The following is a 22,601-nucleotide window of genomic DNA, read 5'->3' as shown; positions in this document are numbered from 1 at the left end:
ATATATATATATATATATATTAGCGTGGATGGTACCTTTGGGAGACAATAGGGGGTTTGAGCAGGTATATTACGGAGACAAAATGAATAGGGAGACAATTTTGTGTCTCCCTAACGTTTCAGCATGTATTTTACGTACTTTCCAAACAGATCAGCTCAGTTCAACACATATCGGTTGCATCCGTTTTTCCCCGCTTGTTTCATAGCCTGGTCCATTATATTGAGGGGGTCAATAAATTGCAGATAATCAAAGGGACATTTTGTCTCCCTATATTTGGCGTAGTTACAAAACTACATTGTGGAGACTTCATGTTTTTTCTTAATTACTAAAAAACTAGGCTCTATATTTTCATTATATTACATGTGGGGGTCTTTTTTTCGTATTTGTGAGAAACTGACACAGAATTTAAAAAAAGTTTTGGCTCCATGTTAAATATACACCCCTTTTGGAACAAAATTTTGTCAAAAAATCGTGACGTCATCACCCCCATATATCAGTGCATACTAAATGCACGTACATGCAATGTGCATGTGCTGCGCTGTCATGTCGATGTACCAGAGGCTACTGATGATGTGATGTCTTCTATCACAACGAGATCAGAGGAGCGGACCCCTATTCGCTGCAAAACATCCTGCAAGACGAGAAGAGTGCTTCTTAAAAGGTAAAATTGTATTGCCTCTTTTCTAGTTCTGACCTTAGTTTATAAGTTATGACAGGAAGTACGATAGTTTACTTTTTTCCCCTTATTTCCCCCCCCCCCCCCAACTTTCAACTCACACTCACAGAAACTTCCATATGTGGGACTGTGTTCAACATGGTTGAAACCCCGGCTCTGAGGCTCTGTGCCACATTATTCTGACTCTGAGACAACAACGTAGTCTGGTAGTCATGTGTTGAGAAAACTATTCCTTTTTTTTTTATGTATGCCCAGATTTCTGTTAAGCTGGACAAACTAGTAGTAGACCTAGATCTAGTACTGGCTATAGTATATCGTGGTTTAGGTCCTAGCTGGGCCTGGCCTGGAGGACTCCTATTTTCACAGCACCAAACTTACGGCAATTTCGATGGATTTCTCGGTCTACTAATCTTGAATGGATTTCCTTTGTTTACGATGCGAAACTCTATTTAAAAGCGGTGATTTCTTGGGTTTTCTTTCCACCACGCGTTTTCCCATAGACTTTCTAGAAACAATAATCACAGTGTCGGACAAGAATCACGGAAACATAGCTAGAATCTAGAGTCTAGAGCAGAGCGTTTCAAATTTTATAATCGCAATAGCAAGATGACAAAAACACATAAATTGCTTCCACACATCATCAGTAAAATCAAAAACTGTATACTATTAAGACAGTTGAATAATTCCACTCTCTTTACTTACTCGTGAAATAAGGCTCTGCCCTGTACAAACCTATGTATAGCGCCTTCCATAGAGTTGTACAGGGCGGAGCCTAATATCACGAGTAATTAAAGAGAGATGAACTTCGCCAACTCTCTTTACTTACTCGTGAAATATGGCTCCGCCCTGTACAAACCTATGTAGCATGTTCCATAGGTTTGTACAGGGCGGAGCCTTTTTTCACGAGTAAGTAAAGAGAGTTGGCGAAGTTCATCTCTCTTTAATTACTCGTGATATTAGGCTCCGCCCTGTACAAACCTATGTAGCGTCTTCCATAGGTTTGTACAGGGCGGAGCCTTATTTCACGAGTAAGTAAAGAGAGTTGAAAATTTATTTTTCATAATTACTTGATAATTATGCAGTTTATTTTGTTTGGGCGGTTCTTGCTGTAGTATTCTGACGAAATAAATCCAATCTCATATTTATTTAGATTTATTTCGTCATAGGAGTTTATAGGAATATGGAAAATATTCCTAGATCTATATCTCCGCTGACGAAATAAATCCAATCTCATATTTATTTAGGTTTATTTCGTCAGAGGAGTTTGGGAATGAAACATTTTAAGAATTTTCGTTCTGACGAAAAAAAAACCAATATTCCCAAAAAGAGAAGTAATCTTTGTTAGTTTGTGGAAGCAGACACGCGACGGAGTGCAGATTCATATCGGTCGCGATTTGACTTGTTAGCTGGTTGGAAGTTGTCCGGTTCGAACTGTCCCTCAGAGCCTAATTTCACGATAATGCCGTAGTACTGAGCAGAGTTGTAGAGAAAATGAGAAGCTTTGCTCTGCCTTGAGTTTGACATGTTTGAGTTTGATGAAAATTGACTTGTATGATTATGTCAAATCGTCAAATCGATGCTTGTTTTCTCACCCATACTTAAACTGTTATTGTTAAGTTACTACTAGTCCAAGAGAACTCTAGATAGAGACATTTACATTAACATTTGGACGTTTTTTTTTAACATGTCATACCTTGAGTCCATAGACCGTCCATACCTATACTAGTATACTATGTGTAAAATACTTTGTATCTTACACATACATACGGCCACACACGCGAAAGTGCCTCTGTTCTTTACGCTAGCATCTGGTCATTTCCAATGACAACGCATTGTCAACTGGGTCAAAGTGAATTCGCTCATACCCCTCAAGCAATCAATTCCAAGCCAAACGAAAAAAATAACGCATGGCGGCAATGTGATTGTTCTGTGCTGCACACTAACTGAATAGGAGGCCCAGCCTGTGCTAGATCGATAAATCTATCACTATCATTGCCTCGACATCATAATTTGTATTTTTGGTGGTCGGCTGCTTCTAGCGATAGATGCGAACGATACACTGGGCAGTACGGGCCGAAAGAGCTCGGGTGATAGGGATACATGTATATCACTTACGGAATCAAGTCGATTTCCAACCATAAAATGCCATATTTTGGCACTTGGAATCAACTGTATGGTGCAATAAATATATTTTGGGCTACTATAATAGTTAAACTCATCGATCTCGTGTCTTGCTTGAATGTTATTCCATAACCACGGCGATTTTGCAGATTTTCATAGCATTTTCCATCACTCGTTTTCGTTTATCGCGAGATTTTTTCTTCAGATTTCGTTATAACGTGCATCTCTATGGCGGTAATAGTTTCCGCCATAGAGATGCATGTTATAATATGTTAAAAATGTTACGACCTTGTCTTTGCCGTTTGACAAGGCCATCACAGCTGAAAAATGAGATTAATCGTGTTTAGTCTTGTTTCAGCCACAAAGGTTTGTCAAGAGGCTTACATTGTCCAAAGATCAGGCAGTCAATTTTGATTCGAAGCTCGAGCAGATTAAAGCTAAGTCATATTCCCTCTTTTCGCTTTTGATGTTTTAATTGTTATTGCAAGTTTGTTTTGTTTTGCATGCCCATTGACGCATTATTTTAGTTTATTACCTGTTAGTAGAATTAGAAGACTTTTAATTATTAGATTTCGTCTTTTTCCCGTTTTCTCATTTCATTTTTCAGATTTTAGTACCAGATTATTTTAACATGTCTACATGTATGTACAGGCAAGCGCTAGTTAATAATCATATCAATAATCATAAACCTGTTGGAGTTATTCTAACTTCTAATCATCATGATCTTGAACAAATCAAACATTGGTCTTCTGTTTATCGATTTGATTATGTAGTTTGTTTCTATGATGGTGTTTATTTTATTTTTTATTTTAATGGTTCTGAATTCTATACTTATGAATACTTTGTAAGATGTGTTATGGGGCTATGGGGGGTAACTTTTTATTCATAAATCATGATCCAAGTGTAGGGGCATATTGGTAAATTCAGGGGTTTTTCCCTCAGGGTATAATTTTTTTTTTCTTTCTTTTCTTTTTGCAGTTCTTATCCTTTTTTTTTAGTTTCCTTTTTCATCCCAATTTTTTTTTTTTTTTTTTATATTCCCGTTTCTTTTTTTTTTCTCCAGTCTTTCTTTTTTTTCTTTTTTTTTTTTTTAGATATTCCTATCTTGTAATGTTTTCATCCTATTTTTAGTTCATTATTTCCCTCTACCTTTCTTTCTTTTTATTTCTTCTTTCTTTTTTTTTCTTTCTTTCGTTTTCCTTTTTTCTGTTCTTTTCTGTCTTTTCCCCTTTCTTCTTCCTCTTATATTTGGTGCGAACGTACACATCTTTTCACTCATTTTAGATTGACCTCAGGGTTCACGAGTGATCCCTGAGGTTACTCCAAAATGAGTGAAATGAAATGAGTGAACAAATATTCACTAAAAATCTACTCTAATCTCACTCTGAGTTCCATTCTTCTCTTCATTAAACCACTTCAAAGTAATGAGATTTTACCATATATTTTTGTTTACTTTTCATTATTCAAATCAGGTCTAGCATTTTTGAATTTGCATCATCTATGAATAAAATACATGTAATTTTGAAATAGCATGGACACAAATCTGACAAGGGAGGGGGGGGGGGGGGGGACGACGACATGTCCCCCACATTTTTCTGGCTTCCTAGTATCTTTATACGGAAATGATGACCGTCTTCAGACATTGATGAGTTTTTTGTCTGCGTTTGTCAGCAATTTCCTAGGCATGCAGGAAAGGTACCCCTGCCATGTACGCCCCTTCCACCCACTTTTCAGCTTTTTCGCGACTTGAGCGACTCTACAGCCGCTGTGTAGACTGGCAGCGGACAGGAAAACAAACAAACAAACGGGTACATGCAAGACAGTTCACCATAAATATAAATATATGATCTTGATTCTGTTGAGTGGTAGATGTGAGATGTCATCTTTTCTTTCCACTCTAGATTTAAAGATATCCTCCAGGATGTTCATGTTTGTCCACAGTCTTATTTGCTATACACGTCATAATCATCATCTTTCTCTACCTGAATTTGTCCTCCTCAATCGTGAAGAATTTCTGCTTTAACATGAATCTGGTCGAGCAGCAAACATCTTTTTATTTCCACTTCAAAATCTAGGATATCCTCCAGGATGTTCAAGTTTGTCCACATAGTCCTATTTGCTACACTCATCATAATCATCTTCCTTCTCCACCTTGAAAGACAGAGTCTGTTTTAGCGTGAATAGGGAGTGGTGGCGCGGTAGACCTGACCACTGCCTCCGCCGCCGCTCGAGTGAATGATGGTGGTGGAGGCGCTGCTGCTGGTGTCTCGTCTCGTTGATGCTCTTCCAGAGGGTGTCCCGAGGCTGGTGTGGAATGTTGGCCACACCACTTGTTTCTTCACAGCAGCCTTTCGTCATAAAATAGCCTCGGTGACGTCAATATCTTTGCCGCCTTCCTTGAGATCTACCGTCTCGATCTTTCCTAGGATCTCAAAGTCTGCAACGAATGTCATCTCCATGTCCAGCTCGAAATAGTCTATTCTTTTTATGACTGCAATAATATTGATTTCATTCTGGACCAAGTAGTTAGTTTGCAAAGACCCATCCAAGATCACCCCAGAGAGGGTAAGATCGTGGAGGGCAACCAGGACCCCAAACAAAATCAGTGTTATGTTCCATCTGCAGACATATTGTATGACTTCTCACCATGGCGATGAATCTTCCTACTGGAGATGGTCTGGGTTGACGGACGAGGCCAGGTTGATCTGCAGACAGTAGTTACATGTATTCTTGTTGGCGTACTGAAACAGGCAGTACATGGGGTTCAGGACTTCGTGGGACAGCATAAAAAACCAATCCCTAAAAATACCAAAACAAATACATTTTTAGATATCATAACTAAACAACAATTTGGGTTGGCAGAAGAGGTCAGATTAAACAGATCTATAATACCAAGTCCCAGACTTTAAATAAGTCTCAGGACAACAAGACCTATCCAAATAGCCAATGTCTGAAAATGACCCTAGTTGGGGTTACAAACAAAATAAAGATCATAATTTTCTTAATATGCTGTAGGTGTTGGAACAGGCAGTCATACATTGGCCAGCCAGCAGCCATCAGTGTCCAGCAGTAGGCAGCCACTGGTATCCAGCAGTAGGCCACTACAGAGTCAGACAATGCAGACCCAGAAAAGTATGTACAATCTGATAAAATTTTCTGCTTTAACATTTTTAAAGATGCATAATAATTGCAGTGCAGTTGCAGTTGCTGTAGGCAACAAAATGTTCATGTTAGCCAGCTTGAAGAGGAGCTGCTTATTAAAGAGATTCTGTACTTAAAAATTCAGGGTTCAAGACTCATTTGCAATATAAGAAAATAAAATAGTGCACCTTTTTAAATTCAATTGACACCCTGAAAATTAAACATTTGCCATGCTATGTCAATGCGCAAGCTAATATTACTCCGTGTAAGATTGCACATCAGAGTGTTTTTGTAGTTGAACTGACATTTTCTTTTTTGCATATTTCTTTTTTGGACTGTCTAGGTACAATGGTTGGTCAAAGAAGGAAGCGTATAAAGCCTGACAAAGAAGCAGAGATATATATCAGAAAACAGGAAGACAAACAAGGTTTTGTTGTCAAGGAAATTCCTCTGAAAGGTAAGGGGTTCTAATATCTTTGTTATTTGTTTGTTTTTGTTTTTATTGTACAGTGCTTGTTTAATGGTTAACACAACTACAATGATTCAATACATGTACCATGTATGTTCTCAATGGTCATGGGACACACGCTGCCAATTTTACCCGAAAATTCACCTTTTCATTGCATGGACCTGTCTTTTTCGACAGCTCCTCTCATGCATAAACACACCTTCCCAAACAGCTCCCTTTAGAAACTGGAAACATTTGACTGCATGCAGTAGACTGGTATGTGGGGCTCCGCCTTTTCGCATTCCTCAATTATTGCTTCGATAGTTGATTTAATAATTTTCCTGTACGCATTCTTGTATAATTCATAATTGGATCCACACATTTAGTTCTAGATTTGAAAGCTTTAAGCCCAATGTTAAATCCCTTTTGTTTAAACTTGCATTTGATTGATTTGTCTTTGAGTTATGTTCTTTTTTGGCATTTCAGTGCATTTTGAAAGCCTACATGTAGGTAGGGTGGATATACATACTTTAGCATAGCACCCATATTCATTAATATTTGGTGGAGGAGGCTAAACTTAAAGTTGTATATGACACTGAAATTCCATAAAGTAATACTGTAGACTTTCAAATTTCCAAGCTGGAGGTAATGACAGATATGCCAATTCCTTGGCCTTGGCCTTTAACTTTTTACATTCAATGTTACACCAAAATGTTTCTCTACTTTTTTGCTACCTCCTTACCAAATTTCAACTTAATTGGTAATTCCTAGATGGTGAAAGTAGGATTTTCAGATAGAGTTCATTGACCTTTGACCTTTGACCCTGGGTGAATATGGCCAAAATTCCAACTTGCTCGCTGGTACGACAAGTGGTACCTTTGGACCAAGTATGATCAAAATTCATTCAGGATTTCTTGAGTCATCACGTAAACGAGGTAAAAGTAGTATTTTTTGATAAAGTTGATTGACCTTTGACCCTGGGTGGATCTGACCCAAAATCTAATCAGATCGTTGGCACGTCATGGGGTACCTTTGGGCCAAGTATGATCAAATCCATTCAGGAATTCTTGAGTTATCACGTAAACGAAAAATCCGGACAGACTTACGGAATGACGGACGGACGCACAGTGGGCCAGAATGAAAACAAACTGCGCCAAAACTATTTTTGTGCTTTACGTCAGTGCAGACAGCTCCTGTGCACTCAAGTGTAGTTTCTTTTTTCCCCATTGTCAATGCATTTTATCCCTATAGAAATGAGCTAAATTACACAAAACATTGCTGAACATTTATGTTTATAACACAAAAAGTTGCAAGTAGTACCAGCTAATAGCTAAAAGCCCATATGCAAAAATATTGGAATCTCACATTCACCATTTAAGACTTTTGGCACAGTTTGATTTCATTCTGACCCTCTGTAGGATGGACGGACGAACAACCCGAAAACATAAAGCCTCCGGCACCTTCCGTGCGGAGGCATAATAAAACATGAATTTCAATCTGACTGCTAGATTCAGTAACTCAACATCATTCCAAACATGTCAAATTTATTACAATTTCATACCTTTAAAATTCTCTAAAATTTGTTTTTTTTATGTGGAACTGGCCATGATCAACATGAAAGTGCCCATGCTTAGTGTACAAAATATTTTCTGTGAGGCTCAACTATACATGTGCTTAATGTGCTCTCTTATTCCAGGAAGAGGAGTAGTGACTCCAGAGGAATTTGACAATGGAGATTTCCTCTTGCAGTATCCAGGAAAACTACTACCTGAAAGTGTGGCTGAAGCTCTGGAGGAGGATGAAGGCCATCCAAGTGTTTTTCGGTATTTTTTCTCATTCAAGGGAAAAACCAGCTGGTGAGTCACTCTTGGAAATTAACTTCCATACAAACAAGAATGATATTTTCTTGCCCTATGCCTTAGGCAAGTGTTGACTATAGAAAAGAAAGAGTGAAGACGAAGGATGCTTAACTTTCTCCAGTATTACTAGCATAAAGCCTTGTTACCAAATGGGACACAGAAGTGTTTATTTTTTTTGCCAGGTTTATTCTGACTGCATGAAAAATGTGCTTTTGAAGGATAAGTCCTCCCTTAGAAAATTCACCTTTATGAAAAATTAGAAAAATCAGATGAACAGACACTTAAAAATCAATACAAATAGTTACATTTTATGCAATAACAAAAGTAGGCATTTTCTAGGGCAGAATGGAATTGCCCATAACTGTAGTAACAATCCTGCCAAGTTATTCTGCTTGAACCTTCTTCGTTAAAAAATTATGCTATTTTGATTAGGGGGGGGGGGGGGGACTTACTTTTTTTGTTGGGATTAGAATGACCCATGTACAAACATCTTACAAATTTGTTTTCCCCTCACTGGAAACCTCACTTCTATTTTCACTTTGAATTTTATAGATCCGTGGAGACTAATGATATGTCCTCCTTTTTCAGTTATGATGCCACAGAGGAAACAGAAAAGGGGCCTTCTTATGGAAGACTTGTAAATCATGGGGAGCCACATGAGCGCAACTGTAACATGAAGGTTATTTCTGTGGAAGATGTACCGTACTTGTGCCTTTTTGCCTCAGAGACCATAAGAGTTGGCAGTGAGCTACTTTATGATTATGGTTTACCAGATGCAAAGCTGCCATGGAAACATATGGTGAGTAGTTAAAGGGGACTTTTTTTATTTTGTTTTGTTTTGGGTTGTTTTTAAAGGAATACTCTTCATGGCAATGTAAACATAATTGTTATGCCTACGCTCACAGAAGGTGATGCCGGAGGCATTATGTTTTTGGGTGTTTCGTCCATACATCTGTACGTCCAAAGTCCGTCCTGTTTTCGTTGTGATAACTTAAGAACTGTTAGATGTATTGATTTTAATGTTGGGTCATATGGGACAATGATCTAATTAAATTGTGGTCATGAGGTCAAGGGTCAAAGATCACAGAGGTCTTTATACATGAAAATAACTTGTTGCGATAACTTGAAAATGGTATGACATAGAAATTTTAAACATAGATTATGTATGGCACTGGGAGGCAGACTGATCTGATCAGATTTGGGGTCATTAGGTCGAAGGCCACGGAGGTCATTGTTTACATGAAAATGGCACATTCACACGATTACTCAAGTACAATTTGATATATCAACTTTAATCGGAGATCATGTATATAAATGGAAGGCACATTTAAGGGAAGTAGGTTTTGGGGTCATTAGGTCAAAAGTCAAAGGTCATGTGGTCATTGTGTAAATGAAAATCGCTTGTTCTTGCGATAACTCGAGAATGGTTTAACATATCAACTTAGAAGTGAGATTATGTATGCACATACAAAGGGCAATAATCTGATAAGAATGGGGGTCATGAGGTCACAGATCAAAGGCAACAGAGATTGAATGCATGAAACTAGCCCCTGGTTCTTGGAATAACAGATAAACCATTTGACCTATAGTAGTATAGGAGAGGTCATTATTTGACAATTTCTTCAATAAGGCATGTAACATACTTCTGATTGCACGCAGCAGTTGAGTATCCATCTAGTTGTACAAGATGTACTGCATAATGAAAGTAACTAATAACTTGCTGCACAGCTGCAGAACAAATTTAAGAGAAAAACACAGATTTTTAAAAAGGTAAATTAAAGAACTGAGATAAAACATAAAAAATAGTGAGAGAGAAATGATAAACTCTTATAGATTAGTGAGAGTTGCACCTGTACTTCCTAATAAATTTCATGTGATTTGTGCAAAAAAAAAGTATTTGCCCTATTTTAGATGAATTTTTTTCAACCTGACAGGGTGAATTAACTTCCACTTCCTAACAAACATTTTTGTAAATGCATTATAACTTGGGTACAGTCAATAAAATTCTGGTTTGAGTGAAAATTGGTTTCATGTGATTATTTATTTTTATTATAATTATTATTATTGTTATTATTCATTTATTTATTTATTTATTTATTTCTCACCAGGAGCAGCCCCCGTCTCCATCTAGCAGCCCACTTGATACTTCTCACCAGGAGCAGCCCCCGTCTCCATCTAGCAGCCCGCTTGATACTTCTCACCACGAGCAGCCCCTGTCTCCATCTAGCAGCCCACTTGATACTTCTCACCAGGAGCAGCCCCTGTCTCCATCTAGCAGCCCACTCGATACTTCTCACCAGGAGCAGCCCCCGTCTCCATCAAGCAGCCCACTTGATACTTCTCACCAGGAGCAGCCCCCGTCTCCATCTAGCAGCCCGCTTGATACTTCTCACCAGGAGCAGCCCCCGTCTCCATCTAGCAGCCCGCTTGATACTTCTCACCAGGAGCAGCCCCCGTCTCCATCTAGCAGCCCGCTTGATACTTCTCACCAGGAGCAGCCCCCGTCTCCATCTAGCAGCCCGCTTGATACTTCTCACCAGGAGCAGCCCCTGTCTCCATCTAGCAGCCCACTTGATACCTTGTCTCAAATTGTCCCTGAATCACATTACTTGCGGATGCCAAATGTCAGTGTAAGAATGTCAGTTTATCTCTCTTTTTCCTATTCCTGGTTGCTTTTGGACTATTCAGAACTCTGGGAGCACTGCCATTACAATGTGAACACTATGCTGTTACAGAAAAGCATGTAAAAAGTATTGTTTTTCACAGGATGATGATGTATGTGTTTACCATGAAAAGGTTATCAAAATTGCAATTATCAGGTAAAAGTCTATACTTTTACAATATCTTTACTTTCTTAGGGTGGGAAAAATTTGCCAAATAACATGTTTAGGGTATCCTGAGACCGAAGTATAATTACTTATTAATGGTCTTTTTTGAAATTTCATGTGGTGGTCTTCACTTTATTTTATGACAGTGTCTCATAAAATGAAACTTGCATGTATACTTGGTTTTGTTTCAAATATTTCTCTGAAGTTTACATCAGAATATATTATGTAAATGATAATTATAATACCAATAATAATAGATAAAAAGAAACAAAATTGTAGTAGGGCCCCCTAAAAAATGTTACCCCCACAGGGCCCTTATGGGTGCGTCGTGTGTCGTCCATTGTGCGTAAACTTTGTACATTTTAATCTTCTTATCCAGAACCAATGATAGGATTCCAATCAAACTTGACAGGAATCATCCTCAGGGGTATAGGAACCAAAGTTGCTAAAATGGTGGGCATGGCCCCTAGGGGGCCCTGGGGGATGACGCCAAATGTAAAAAATATGTTAATTGTAAACATCTTCTTCTTAAGATCCAGAACTATGGTGTAAAGATACCTCTATTGATACAGAATGAAAGTTGTTCATGACATTTCTTTGGATAGCCCCTGAGGGGGTCCTGTGGGGATAACATGTTGGGGGGAACTACCAGGTGAAATGAGCATTTTTTCTACTTCTTTTAAATAAATGATTATATTTCATCCAAATGTGGTTGAAATCATTCTAAAGTGTAGGGGATCCATAGTTGCTTATAAATTACAATTCAGCCCCAGGGGCCCAGTTGAAGGTCCCCAAGAGTAATAAATTATGTAAATGCCAAACATCTACTCTAGATCCAGAAGTAAGCCATACCTGGTATTATGCTTACAGATGCCTCAATTTATGAAGAATACACATTGTTCATGACATTTATGTGGGTGGCCCCTGAGGGGCCAAGTGGGGGTAACTTGGGGGGGGGGGGGGGGGGTGGCCTCCAGGAGAAACGAACATTTTCATATCTCCTGTGGGTGCCAGAGAGAACATGCGCCAGATGTGAATTGATCGACCTCGGGTGAACGTTGTGCCCCCCTAGGGCTCTTGTTTGTTTCAGATGCTTCTCTGTTAATGAGATTTTTTATTCTCTCTTACAATCTATTGTAAAAAGTTGCAATGTTATAAAACTTCTTTGTGTGTTAAGTTGAAATGGCATTTATATCAAGTTGTTAGAATGTTTCTCATGTTTGTAAATATGGAAATCCTGTTAATTCTGGTTGATGTTTGAGGATTCAGAAGCCCAGATGCACTGCCATTCACGATGTGGACAGTGCTGGTGTTTTTTTTCAAAGAAGGATGATGTATATGTTTATGTGAAAAGTTTATCAAAATTTGCAAATATCAAAGTAAAAGGCTATACAGTACAATGTACTTTAAAATTAGCGCTATCTTTTGAGGGTTGGAAAACCTGATCAAATAATATGTCATTAGAGTTTCCTTAGACTAAAGTACATGTATAATTTATTATTCACAGTCCATTTTGAATTAAGAAAGTGTGATGAGGCATTAGAAAATATGCATAAGGTATTTCATGAACGCAGGATATAATTCTGAAATTTCAGTCATTAGTACAGAATAAAGAACGGCCATTCCGACAATTTAACACCTTCTAAAATTCTGTTTTATCTGAAATTTAGGTCATTTGTTTTAACATAACATTCATATAGAAGTTTTAAATGTACAGGGGTCTCCTACACACCAGGAATCTCCTTGTTCCTATTGTATTATAGGAAAAGCTGAGCCGTACAAACATTTCGATGTTGTTATTGTATCTGTAACTTTTTAGTAAGATTATCTTAAGGGCATTTTCCATACATACTGGAAAGAAAATATTCAAAATAATTTGCAGAAAAGGTGGAAATATTGAATATTTGTAGAGCTGCACTATGCACATCACAAACCCTGTGTTGTTACTGCATTAAATTTAAAGATATACACAAATGTTTCACATCTTATGATTTAAAAGATATCCTTAGTAACATAAATACAGGGAAACCCCATTATAACGAGGTAGTCAGGACTATCAAATTTACCTCGTTATAAACGGCCAAATTCACAATTAACATTTAAATGAATAAGTGAATCGGGGTCAAAAGATTAGCCTCGTTATAACTGGTACCTCGTTATAAGTGAGCTCGTTATAACCGGGTTTCCCTGTACAATTTACCAACACCTTTTGGTTGAACCATGTTTGAGAAAGTTTGTGGCCAAAATCTTGTCATTTTTTTTGTCCGTTTCTCATGAGCTTGTTTGATTGTGTGAATTATGTTTGTTTTGTTTTTCTAGTGGAGTATACAGGGGCGGCGGAACCAGGGCGGGGGGGGGGGGGGGGGGGGGGGGGGGGGGGGGGGGGGGGGGGGGTAGGGGGATACCCCCCTTCCAACTCTCCCCCTGTAGTACATTTGATTATCTGGAAAGACAAAAACGTAGATAGCGGGGTGGGGTCGGGTTTATTACTGTATGCACCGGATTACGTAATTCTGATCCCTAAATTTGAAAAATCTCCCTGCTGTGGGAGGGGGGACACGCCCTCCCCCTGTAATACATTTGATTATCTGGAAAGACAAAAACATAGATAGCGGGTTGGGGCTGGTTTTGAAAACCTTATTACTTTATACACCAGATTACGTAATTCTGATCCACAAAATTGAAAAATCTCCCTGCCGTTTGAAGGAGACACCCCCGCCCCCCACGCTCGGTCGCTCCGCTCCCTCACGAAGTGCCCTTTTTAACATAATAGTGTCCCTTGGGGCCTTTGCCCCTCCCCCCCCCCCCACAAAAAATAAATGAATAAAAATAGTAATAAAATAAAATAAAAATAGGTTCCGTCGCCCTTGGGAGTATATAACGCTACTAAATGAAATATATAGCATCAATGCATCATCATTTAGAAGCAGAGAAGCTGCGTCAAGAAATACGGAAGATAAATGCACAAAAAATTCAAAATTGCCATTCAATGAATACAAAATATATTGTGCAAGGTTGCCTTCGTAAAGTACTTATTCCACTCGCAAGTGTCTGCTTATTGTACTTTGTCAAACTACACTGGAATGAAATATGATATAATAATTACATCAAATGAAATTTTGGACTTCATTGACATATGTTTGGTTTCATAACCATGAGCACAATAATCTAGGTCAGGAATCTGCGTTGAAAAATAAAACGGATGCAACCGATATGTGTTGAACTGAGCTGATCTGTTTGGAAAGTATGTAAAAGACATGCTGGAACGTTAGTGAGACAAACAATGTCTCCCTATTTATTTTGTCTCCGTGATAGTCCTGCTCAAACCACCAAAGGTCTCCCAAAGGTACCATCCACGCTAATTTAAAATCGCCCCCATCAATATATAATATATTGTGTAGAATTGTCTCCTAAATATACTTATTCCACTCGCAAGTGTCTACCTATTGTACTTTGTCAAACTACACTTGAATGAAGTATGATATAATAATTACATCAAATGAAATTCTGGACTTCAATGACATATGTTTGGTTTCATAACCATGAGCACAAAAATCTAGGTCAAGAATCTGCGTTAGAAAATAATAATACTAATAATAATAATAATGTTTGGAAAGTACGTAAAATACATGCTGAAACGTTAGGGAGACACAAAATTGTCTCCCTATTCATTTTGTCTCCGTAATATACCTGCTCAAACCCCCTATTGTCTCCCAAAGGTACCATCCACGATAATAATACTAATACATGCGATTTATACCGCGCTCGCATCCCCTTTGTAGAGTGCTCAAGGCGCACATATATTACCCCCTGATCATCAGGTACATTGCAAACCCGCCCAATTATCTTGAGCACACTCTCAACTCCCTGGGGAGCATACAAGCCGAGGCAGCCACCGGGCGCTCTGGGCTTTTAAACACCCGACCAAGGTTCCCATCACTCCTGGGTAGGGAGCAGCGTTCACAGATAAATACCCCTGCTGAAGAGTATGAGCAACTGGGCAATAGTGGGACTCGAACCCGCGACCCTCGTATTGAAAGACGAGAGCCCAAACCACTACACCACAGCGCCTCCGAATATATATGTGAAACTTTAAAATCGCCCCCATCAATATATAATATATTGTGTAGAATTGTCTCCTAAATATACTTATTCCACTCACAAGTGTCTACCTATTGTACTTTGTCAAACTACACTTGAATGAAGTATTATATAATAATTACATCAAATGAAATTCTGGACTTCAATGACATATGTTTGGTTTCATAACCATGAGCACAATAATCTAGGTCAGGAATCTGCGTTGGAATATAAATAATACGTGTGTTAAACTTTAAAATCGCCCCCATCAATTATGCATATAAGATGTATATTTTTGTATGTGCATTGATGTATAGAATTGTCTCCTTAATATACTTATTCCACTCAAAAGTGTCTGCTTATTGTACTTGTCAAACTGCACTGAAATGAAATACGATATTATGTTACTAAAGTAAGAAAATACTTTGTTTGTTTAGTTATAGTACTGGTGCATGGTAATGAGGCTTTCATACCTTTTTAACATTGTAAACAGGTAAAACTACACAGTCGTGTTGCACCTGCATAGTTATTTGATTTTGCTCGTAAATATGTATTAGGGAGACATGTCTCCTAAAGGTGGCTAAAAAAATTACTGTCTCCTGAATGTGCTATCTGGAGTAAAAAAAACGTTAAGGAGACATTTTTATGCACATGTAAAAGCTATATCTGGAATTGAATTTTTTACTGACTCAAATTGTAAAAGCATCAATTTATGCTGCTATAAGAAGCACTCTCTAATATTGTAGAAGATACATGGTTTCTATATAGGGGCAGTCTGAACAGAAATGTAAAATGTCCCCCAAATATACCTATTTTGATGATGTCTCCCAAAGGTCCCATGCAAAGTTATATATATATATATATATATATATATATATATATATATATCTTTATTATTCTTATTTAATATATCAATGCTATACTTAATAAAAGCATGTTTCAGATAAACATTGACACGTCACTGAAATTAATCACTATTTCACATTCAAAGTGTTTTTTGTTTTCTTTTGTTATTGATTTTATTTGATCCCTGTTGATGGAAAACGATGAAGGAGGGGGAATAGGCCTTGATCTTTGTTGAAACACTTTCATTATTTCCTTACTTCGTACTTATAAGATTTCAATACACATGATTATCTCGATGTTGTGCCATTCGAGTAAATCAGAAATATTCAGCGTATACCGCAATATCTAATTTTTAGGTGGAAAAGTTTTGTGCGTGACAGAGTATGAGCTGGACAAGGCATTACTTGCTTTTCACTTGGATGTACGGTACGCCATTCTTCTCTGCCGTGAGCTTTGTCCATATTATTTTGGAAAAGGTGTATTTACGTCCATTTGTTATCAAACTGGGCGGACAACATTCCTTATTATGGGGCGGGGGGCGTCAGGCCACATTTACGGACTAATCAGACAAAAATGACAATAACGATTATGGATTTGCTTGTGTATAGGAGTAGTCACATCACCCACGCGTTAGCGGCGCCATTCCGTAAACGTCCCTTTTCTCCCATGAAGAGATACAGGCGCGTAGCCGGGGGGGGGGGTGGTGGGGGCGGTCGCCCCCCCAAAAAAAACGCCGGCCAAAAAAAAAAGAGAGAGAAAGAGAAGAAAAAGTAAGAGGACGTAGGAAGAAAAAGGGAAAAGGAGTCGAGAACGGTACAACGAATCGTCTTCTTTCTCTAATAATTTAATGAAACGTGAAAGCTTCCGCGCTTCGCGCGGAAAGGGGGAAACTGAGTTCAAATTAAGGATTAGGAGTCGGGAAAGGTACAACGAATCGTCTTCTTTGTCTATTAATACGTCAAAGCTTCCGCGCTTCGCGCAGGAGGAGGTAGGGGGGCTGAATTCAGACAAGGATTAAGAGTCGAGAAAGGTACAACGAATTGTCTTCTTTCTCTAATAATTTAATGAAACGTCAAAGCTTCGCGCGAGAGGGGGGGGAGGGGGAGGGAACAGAAATCAGACAAGGATTAAGAAGTCGGGAACGGTACTTTGAGTCGTCTTCTTTCTCTAATAATTTAATGAAACTTCAAAGTTTTGCGCGGGAGGGGAGGAAACTGAATTCAGATAAGGATTAAGAGTCGAGAACGGTACATCGAATCGTCTTCTTTCTCTAATAAATTAATGAAACATCAAAGCTTTCGCGCTTCGCGCGGGAAGGGGACTGAATACAGATAAGGATTAAGAGTCGAGAAAGGTACAACGAATCATCTTCTTTGTCTAATAATACGTCAAAGCTTTCGCGCTATGCGCAGGAGGGGCGGACTGAATTCAGACAAGGATTGCGAGTCGAGAAAGGTACAACGAATCGTCTTCTTTCAAAGCTTCCGCGCTTCGCGCGGGAGGAAACTCCCCCTCCCTGCACCCACCCCCCTAGGGAGCGCGCTGCGCGCGCTCTTTAAGTGATTCGCACGCTTTGCGTGCTCACTACCGCCCCCCTAAAATAAAATCCTGGCTACGCGCTTGAAGAGATAATGTAACCACAACTACTCTCCCTCTCTCTCTCTCTCTCTCTCTCTCTCTCTCTCTCTCTCTCTCTCTCTCCCTTCTCTCTCTCTCTCTCTCTCTCCCTCTTTTTCTCTCACTCCCTCTCTGTCTCTCTCTCTTTTTTCTTTTTCGCTTTCTCTCTTTCTCTCCTTTTTGTTCTCTTCCTCTCACACACACACGTGCACACGCACATTTACACACATGCACACTAATTTCTAGGCATCGATCTACTCTCTCGTTATTGAATGATTATGACGTACATGTACAGCATCTGTAGTTTAAAAAAAAAAACTGAAAATCAATGTTTTGAAACTGGAATAAAAAAGAGGAATTAATTATGCGCCATTCTAAATAATTTCATATTATGTGGTATTAATGCCACCATATAGACCATCTTCTAGTATAGCTTGGTGGCCTACCAGCCGTTGAAGTATAAGGATAGTTATACATGCCCCTGGGTCAAGGTATATGGTTGTATCTTCCATGATCGACAACCCTACCTTAATTTTCTACCGTCTCATCTTCAAGAGCTAATTTGGAACTTTGTTTGATTGTTTGATTATAAATTTGTTTGTTTGTCTGTCCTTAAAATATAAAAATCTCTTTTAAAGGGTATAAGAAGGCGTGGAGGGGTCCGGGGTTTCCGTAACCGTGGACCATATCGAGCATTATGCGAAGCCTGTGATCCTCACATCTCCCCCCCCCCCCTCTCCTCTCTCTCTCTCTCTCTCTCTCTCTCTCTCTCTCTCTCTCTCTTTTGTTAATGAGGTCCGTGGCAAAACAAATATTCTAGTAAGTTGAATTGGTTCTCAAGCTTGTCTGGTCACTTTAAAAAAGTAGGCATACAAACTGAAAGTTATATTAAGTGACCTTAACTTGCAGTAACCGTAACAGAGGGTGTAACCGGTATTTTTACTTCAGTGTTTTGCTTGTTTGGTAACGATCTTGTTGAAGTGACTGTGATAATATGTGTATTCTTATTGAGCACAACTATTGCTAATAATGAATATTTCAGAATTGTATTAATCTTTCATATAACATGCAGAAGCAAAAGCAAGAACACTTTCACGCGATATTTATCATTTTATACAAGCACTCTTTAATACGGAATGTAATTTTGTCCGAAGTGTACCGACCTCCTGTTCACGCCGGGAGTTTTTATTCAACACAATCTTATGGCAAGAAAATAAACAATAACATCAACATCATCAACTAAGTAATCACAATAAATACTGCAATATCATAGTAGAGGAATTCATAGTAAAGAAAGTAACTTGGAGGAATAATATGTGGGTTCTGGAATTGATATTAATTGTGTTAAAGGAATCTAAACGGTGGTATCTTGGCTAAGTAGTCATTTGATTTCTCATTTCGTTAAGAGACACGGAAACATTAAAATGGACATCATTTTTATTTTTCCTAGACCTATACGTAAATGAAATATTACACTGGATTAGAATTAGAATTTTGATATCAAATCTTCTTTCAAATATACGAAATAGTGTATTGAAAAATGTAGATAAAAAGACCATCTTCAAGGCCTAATATTAAATGACTGAAGCATTACACTTTTTTGCGGCAACGAATATGTTTTAAAAAATTAAAAGTTATCCAGTAAATTTAAATAAATATTTATGCCCCAGCTGCCAAGACAAAGGAGAACATTCAATTGAAACAATTAATAAATACAGTAGCAAACATCAAAATGGTTCCTAAATCTGACACCGAATCAATTAAAAAATATATCGCCTGCAAGAAATCGGCCTTTTGGTTCCTTTGAGTTTTCCCGCCTTTCAAAATATGACGTAAGAGCTATCGATACAAAAATCGGGAAGACTGGTCGCCAATCACAACTCATGATTAAAAGGCAAGATTGTTTCCAATATTGTGAATAGCACACTGAATTGTAATTTAAGCACACGGATGGCATGAATCTTGTATCCGACGGAATAGAGCTGCATTACATATTGCACTTGTCAAAATTATATATACATAGTTGTTTGGTTGATTGATTTTCTATGAAAGATAAAGGCTCTTAATTTTCTGCACCATGCAACAATGCAGAGCACTTGATCTCTTTTTTTCTATTTACTAAACTACCAATTAATCATTTGCTATAAACATGATTTCTTCATCGTCAAACTGCGATTAATCACTAGTGAATAACGATTTTGTCCTATTGTTTACGGTGTAGGCATTGTCGTTATCAAGATTTCTCTGCTACTTCCATCAGTTCTACATTTTGATTTGTAAAAATAAAGAAGCGTTTGAATGTCTGTCTAGAATACAATATGTCTCGAAACACGTTTATCAAGTTCATTATAAGTCCCATCCAGTTTGGTGTTTTCGTTCGCCGGTGAGGTGTCGGGAGTAGCACCGGTGTTAATCCTGTGTTAACCGCGGTATAAATCTTGTCCATTACACCCAATAAGTCCCAGATTCCTGTAACCTTTGTCCGCCATCGCTGCATTAAGACCATAGTGTTCAGGTGTAGCACCCACGGTGTTGGAATAAAGACTGGAAGTGCTAGTAACATCATTCACACCAACCGAGATGTCCGAGTAAGGTGTATACACCGGATTCCCCGTCGGAAAGGCGAGGGAGTCGTGATGTGGAAACGCGAGGGTGCGCTGCGAGAATTTCTCGGCGCTCGACGTCAGGCAAGATGGCGGCGGTGGGGAGGTTTGCTGGAACTGGCAGCTGAAGGTTGAGCTTGGGGAGGAGGTCGGAGCGGTGGCTGATGAAGGGTCGTACTGTCGGTGGTAGAGATCAGGTGGCGAGCTGCAGTACCCGTCAGAGGGTAGAAAGAGTTGATGGATGGAAGAGGGACCGCCATTTGAGATACCAGTTGAGGTCATGTTCTCGCCCAATCTGTGATGAGAAGACGTGTTCGACAAATCATAGCCATAGCTATCGGTCATGCCGTTCATCGGGGCACTGCTTGGCCAGGCACTGTACGGTGATGTCTGGTCGTCCGGGAGAAGCGTACGCGGATTCAACTGCATGGCGCCAGCTACGAGGTTCGTGGTTGGCTGAGACAGACCACGTGATAATGTCTGCGCGAATGAGATGTTGTCGGGAACGACACCTGTCCTGAGAATGTCAGCTAGAGCATGGATGTAATTCTTTGCGAGGCGTAGAGTCTCGATTTTTGAGAGCTTTTGGGTGGACGAATAACAAGGAACCACCTTCCGCAGGAGATCAAGTGCATCATTCAGTCCGTGCATGCGATTACGCTCTCTCGTGTTCGCTTTTACCCTCCTCACCTTAAATTTCTGAACCCTCGCTTTCGTCATCTTCTTTTTCTTCGGCCCTCGCTTTTTGGGCGGTGGCTTTTCGCCGTTTTCTCCCACATTTGCTTTTGCATTTTTCCTTCCTTTCTTCCCGCCTTTGGTTGTCGGCTGGACTGTACTTGGTTTTTCTTCAAGGGCGCCCTCGATGTCGGCTTCGTCGCCACTTTCCGTATCCGGTGTGAACTCAAGCATGACGTCATCGAGTTCATGTAGGGTGGGGCCCATCGCATGTAGTTCCTTTTTTATGACGTTCCCTGTTGTTCTCAGGTCGTGTAGGTTAGCCTCTGAAAAAATACCAAAAGAAGAACAAGAAATACTATTATCCACATGGCATGTAATGTTTAGACATATGAACTCTTTAATGACAAATGAAGCTTCTCGTTGTTACTATATATAGAGACAATGCAAGTCTGCCAGTAACATAAACACATGCATCTTCATTTTGTCGCCATCGTTAAGTTGATCAGCATGAACATCGAACCAGCAATTTTAAATTATCATAGGGATTGTTTTTCTTTCTTTTTATATATTTTTTTTTCTCACTTTGACAGGACCTCGCAGTTCTCTACTTTTGTTGGATTTGTTATAACACAAACCATACAAAACATACTTGCATATCTTATGTCTCATTGGCAATTAAAAACATGTATGACTATTGTTTAATGTGTTCTACGGGCCTACTTATTTATTAGTCTATATATTGCGTCATTGAAGCATTTATAGAATAGTCATAATATAATAATTTATTTTTCTTTTCAGGAAGTATGAATGCCTTTTAAAAATGAACATTTTCTACGGCCTGTATTTTCAATCTAAATACAGAACTGTTTTAATAAATTACAAGCAAAATTTTCAATAACCATTTAAAATGAAAAAGCTAGAGTGACTTAAGTTTTTATACCGTTATCATGTCATCTCTATGATTTATGTACGAATGGCAACTCTTTATTCCGTTTGTCATCAGACAAAGCTATTTAACACTCCATTTCTTCATTTTTCGAAATGACAAGGAAGATCATTTAAAGCACACGCTAAAATAAAGTCTAAAATCGGTGACATCTCTTGCGGTATTAGAGGCATTGTATGCCAACTGTCAACATTTCTCTCGAATCTATATACCCTGGGACAAATCGAGATGAAAACATGGCATTAAATAGAGAACGATTCATTTCATGGCCTTTGGCTGGGAGACAAATTGCACGAAAGCCTTCTCCCGAAGCATCGGGGTTGCAAACACTTCACACTCTCGTATAATTACGCTATCTGCCATGCCAGGCCTTAGCGCGAGCGAGCGAGCGAGCTCCGCAGCGCCAGCGCACACGAAAGAAAGATGCCTTGCTCGATCCCGCCAACTCAAACACGGACGGAGCGAGCGGGAAAACCTCCACGCCATATGTTCACATTTTTGTACTTAATTACAAGGCGGAATGGTTCGCATTTTAGCGCGGTTTTAGCGATCCCATTATAGGGGGTCTTTACGGGCAGGCATCTAGAAATTTTAAATCCACACCACTTATCTTTCTCGATCCACTTAAGCGAATTATAATCGTAACTATGAACTTGGTATAACCGCCAATTATTTGCGCTTTTTGACTTCTAATTCCTTTCTCCCACATTGGCAAATTGATAAAACTTCACCGTGGTAAAAATATTGTCATTGTCCCC

At 39.0% G+C, this 22,601-nt stretch overlaps 2 protein-coding genes and 1 long non-coding RNA gene across 5 annotated transcripts; 1 reads left to right on the top strand and 2 right to left on the bottom strand.

Annotated features, from left to right (window-relative positions):
• LOC115926175 (formin-like protein 13) lies at window positions 1–13,041 on the top strand. 3 transcript variants are annotated; one of them, XR_004065002.1, is made up of 6 exons: window positions 1–661; window positions 5,813–5,929; window positions 6,282–6,395; window positions 8,083–8,242; window positions 8,798–9,044; window positions 10,354–13,041. XR_004065002.1 is itself a non-coding variant. In XM_030990738.1 (6 exons), the coding sequence occupies exons 2-6, from the start codon at window positions 5,914–5,916 to the stop codon at window positions 10,990–10,992; spliced, it is 1,140 nt and encodes a 379-aa protein (XP_030846598.1). In that variant the 5' UTR covers window positions 1–661; window positions 5,813–5,913; the 3' UTR covers window positions 10,993–13,041. The 3 variants fall into 3 exon arrangements, 2 of the variants coding, with proteins under 2 accessions (XP_030846598.1, XP_030846599.1); XM_030990738.1 differs by having other exon boundaries at window positions 8,834–9,044; XM_030990739.1 differs by lacking the exon at window positions 5,813–5,929 and having other exon boundaries at window positions 8,834–9,044.
• Window positions 4,447–10,460, bottom strand: LOC115926176. The gene is made up of 2 exons (XR_004065003.1): window positions 10,351–10,460; window positions 4,447–5,596 (listed from the first exon to the last, which is right to left on the bottom strand). It is a non-coding gene; the product is annotated as an uncharacterized LOC115926176 (long non-coding RNA).
• Window positions 13,042–18,723: 5,682 nt separating the features above from the next.
• LOC756286 (neurogenic differentiation factor 4) lies at window positions 18,724–21,215 on the bottom strand. The gene has a single exon (XM_030990737.1). It carries the CDS (start codon window positions 21,159–21,161, stop codon window positions 20,037–20,039), a length of 1,125 nt encoding a protein of 374 aa, XP_030846597.1. The 5' UTR covers window positions 21,162–21,215; the 3' UTR covers window positions 18,724–20,036.
• Between the last annotated feature and the right edge of the window lie 1,386 nt (window positions 21,216–22,601).

This window comes from Strongylocentrotus purpuratus, unplaced genomic scaffold (assembly GCF_000002235.5).
Source record: "Strongylocentrotus purpuratus isolate Spur 01 unplaced genomic scaffold, Spur_5.0 spur5_scaffold_19, whole genome shotgun sequence".
Classification (NCBI taxonomy): Eukaryota; Metazoa; Echinodermata; class Echinoidea; order Camarodonta; family Strongylocentrotidae; genus Strongylocentrotus; species Strongylocentrotus purpuratus.
Note: the sequence above shows the minus strand (reverse complement) of the source record. Positions and strands in the feature narration are given on the sequence as shown.